Here is a 3,884-nt window from a genome sequence, read left to right as displayed (position 1 = left end):
GACACTTAGACTAACTAATGTTCTTGTGTACAATTGGGTAGGAGGGAAACATGTCTGTGTGAACTTGACTGAGATTTCTACACGTGGGACTAAGGACTAAGGTTTTCCTCTGGGACATGCAACCTCGAAGTTGCTTCAAGTAAAATGGTCAAACATGAGAATGTGTGTTCCGACAATCAACATACGTTCATTCCATTTGCTTTTGACACTTTTTGTTTCCTAGAACTAGAGACAATAAATCTTTTACAGATGGTCTAAAAGACTCATGCATAACAATGTTGTGTCTCCTTAGTCAATGAATTAAATTTAAAAAAAATGATTTTTCCATCTAAAAGGGATAGCAGCACAATGAATTTGTCTTCTATTTAAATATAATCTTTATTAATTAAAATTATTAAGAAAATAAAATATATTTTAATAGTGTTGCTTGTTAGTCTCTTAGAAACCGCCACATTAGCCTAGATTAGTTTCTTTTACATGTATATATAGATATATAAATATAGATATATGCATTAAAGAATTTATATAATTGATTTTAGGTAATTGATATTACTATATAATACATTAATTAGGATTATTATAATCCATAAAATTCAATATTACTATATAATACATTAATTAGGATTATTATAATGCTGTTAATAATATATAGAGATGACAGTTTCATACCATATAGAAAAAGAGATGAAAAACAGAAAAAGTGAATTATTGAAAACGGAGAAACAAGATTCATTGCCATAAAACCAAAACCTAGTATCTAAATTTGAAAATGGAGAAACAAGATTGCTATGGTTCCCTTTGCAATAATGTTTGTTGCCTTTTTCTCATTTAAGAATGTGTATAACAGCATTTGCCACAGGGAAAAGAACCAGTTATTGGGTTATTATACATGCAAACATTTTGAGATAGCAAAGCAAAGAAAATGGAAACATATCAATTTGATGCAATCATAAAATCTAAATACTGTCGTCATTGTAATTAATAACATCAAAACAAAAATCCTCCGGTTTACAAATAATCAAATTCTCTCTAAAACTTAAAATAGTAATTATCATCTAAGATCGATGAAGAACAGAAAAATCAAATATTTTCTTCTCTTCATTCCATTTGAGTCCAATTTCATCTCCTTTCTTTAAGCTTCTCCTGTCTACAAAACCAGTGATCCATGTTTTGTTGAAGACATGGCTATCGTTGGAAGGTCGTATCTTGAAAGTAAGAGAAAGAGGAAACCTAGTGTCAACATCAAACACTTCAACTTCAACTCCTTCTTTCTCAGCTTTAGCTTTATCCACCACAGGAACCACCCACTTCTTAGCCATATCTTTGTTTAACAGAAGTCTACAATTGTCATCAAGATCACTATTTGTCAGCACCTTCTTGATCATCCATGGATCACCAACATTGGTTGAACAATCACAACATGGCCCAACAGTACTGCATGTGTTGTTCGTTGCTGAATTGTTGGTTTCTTGTTGGACAGGTTTTTGTTTCTTGACAATTTGTGTCTCATGGAGACAACTACAAACACTAAGAGATAGATGGAGACAGACATTAGGATATGAAGACATATCCAACAGAGATGAAGAAACCTTGTTGATCTTGTTCTTGTTGGTTTCTTGGTGTCCACGTTTCCGCTTATTGGTGACTTGTGTGGTACACGAACAAGAACCAAAGGCAAGTGAAAGATGGGGACAAATATTGATAACAGAAGAAGAAACACACGATGATGATGATGAAGATGAAGATGAAGATAAAGATGAATGAGATGAAGTAGCCATGGATGAAAATCAAAGGAAACCTCGTGCGGCAACAAGAAAGTTTCGCTCTGATAATGATTAATGAAAGAAAGTGTTAAAGTGGAAGTGTTAAACAAACTACTTATTTTATAGCTAATTAAGGTTAACGGCTAGTTAATCTTCTCTCATATGTCGGTTATTTTTTCCTTTTTTATTTCTACTATAAGATTAGATTTTATTTTTTATTTTTTCAATTTTATTAAATCTTAATGAATCTTATTGCATATTAATAGCTAAAGATTTTTTGTTAGTTTTATTTTTTTATTTACACCGACTTGCTTCCAAAATCAGGCTTTCTTAATTTTATTTAATAAATTAATTTTTTTTATCATAGTTGGCAAAAATAATTAAACAAGAGATGAACCCTTCCTTTTATTGAATCTTGGATTTACATCTTAATGATTACATGTTCTTTTGTTAGTTTTAATTATTTATTGACACGGATTGACTTTTTTTTCTTTCAAGATTAGAATTTTTAATTTCATCAACTTTATATCACAAATTTTCAAAAATTAAAATTTTACACCAACTCAGAATCATTAAATTATCTTTTTATTCAAATCATATTGACTAAAACATTAATTATCAAATACACTTTTTAATTTATCCCAATTTTTAAAAACATAATTCAAATTATTATTTATCTTTAATATTTCCTTTTTAATTATAGAATATCTTAATTCCTCTTTAATCATTTTATGAGGTAGGCCTATCGAATTCAAATTCCAATTAATTATATTAAAATAAATTTATAATTTTTTTCACATTTATATCAAAAGTTGATAAATAAATATTTCAAATTTAAATAGATTTTTAGGGTAGATTTGTAAACAATCACTAAGAATGACATCTTACATTATGTTTAGGACTTTTGGGAATGAAATTGAAATTCAATTTAGTAAGAAGATTAACATACTTTGAAGAGATAGGGGTATCAAATATGATTCAGTTTATTTAATGAATAATACTAAATTGTACATGAAGCAAATGCACCATATTCTCTTGAAATGAATGGTAAAGCAAATAGAAAGAATAAAACTCTTATTGAACTTGTTGCTGTAATTATGTTGAATATTGGTGATGCTTCTCACTAGTGTAGGGAATTTAATTGACGATTTGCTATGTCTTGAATAGAATTCCCAAGTCTAAAAATAAGATCACTCCTTATGAGATATTGAAGAAAAGACAACCAAACTTCTTTTACTTTATAACTTGGGGATGTCTGACTTATGTCAGAATACCAGATCCGAAGTGAGTTAAAGTCGTTAGTAGAGCTTGTGAATGTGTATTCATTGGGTATGCAGCAAACAGTAAGACATATATGTTTTATGATCTAAATTCTAAAATGATCATAAAATCAAATGATGTTGAATTCTATGAAGACGAATTTCTTTTCAAACCAAAAATAGTAGGGACACTTAATCAAATCACAATCATGTGATAAGAAACACCGAAAACAACGACGAAAATAAAACTTCGATGAAGTAAACGAGTAAGAGTTGCTAAAGACTATGTGCTCGATTATGCGGCCTATACAATAGAAGAAGATCTAACAAATCTTCAAGAAACCTTCTCATCTCTGGATGCATATTTGTGGCAAGAATATATTAATGATGAGATAGATTCTCTAGAATCTAACAGGACCTATCACTTAGTAGAGTTGTCTCCTAGTTGCAAACCAGTAGATTGTAAATGAGTTTTGAAAAGGAAACTAAAACCTGATGGAACAATTGATAAATACAATGCACATCTTGTAGCCAAAGATTTTAGGTAAAGATAAAATATAGATTTCTTCGATATCTTTTCTCCAATCACTAGAATTACATCCATTAGGGTACTGATTTCAATTACTGCTATTTAAAACTTAGTAAGAAACCAAATGTCTATTAAAACAATTTTTTTAAACGATGACTTAGAAGAAGAAACCTATATGAATCAAACAGAAGAGTTTGTAATTCATGGGCAAGAAAACAATGTCTGTAAGTTAGATAAGACTCAGTTTGGTCTGAAGCAAACTCCAAAGCAATGACATGTGAAGTTTGATAACTTAATATATCAAATGGGTACAAAGTGAATAGAAGTAACAAA

At 29.5% G+C, this 3,884-nt stretch overlaps 1 protein-coding gene across 1 annotated transcript; it reads right to left on the bottom strand.

The window, feature by feature from the left end:
• Positions 1 to 1,055: 1,055 nt before the first annotated feature.
• Positions 1,056 to 1,778, bottom strand: LOC127081311 (uncharacterized). The gene has a single exon (XM_051021581.1). The coding sequence runs from the start codon at positions 1,776 to 1,778 to the stop codon at positions 1,056 to 1,058; it is 723 nt and encodes a 240-aa protein (XP_050877538.1).
• Positions 1,779 to 3,884: the final 2,106 nt, after the last annotated feature.

The sequence above is a fragment of the Lathyrus oleraceus genome, chromosome 5, assembly GCF_024323335.1.
Source record: "Lathyrus oleraceus cultivar Zhongwan6 chromosome 5, CAAS_Psat_ZW6_1.0, whole genome shotgun sequence".
Taxonomy (NCBI): Eukaryota; Viridiplantae; Streptophyta; class Magnoliopsida; order Fabales; family Fabaceae; genus Lathyrus; species Lathyrus oleraceus.
This window is presented reverse-complemented; position numbering and strand designations above follow the sequence as displayed.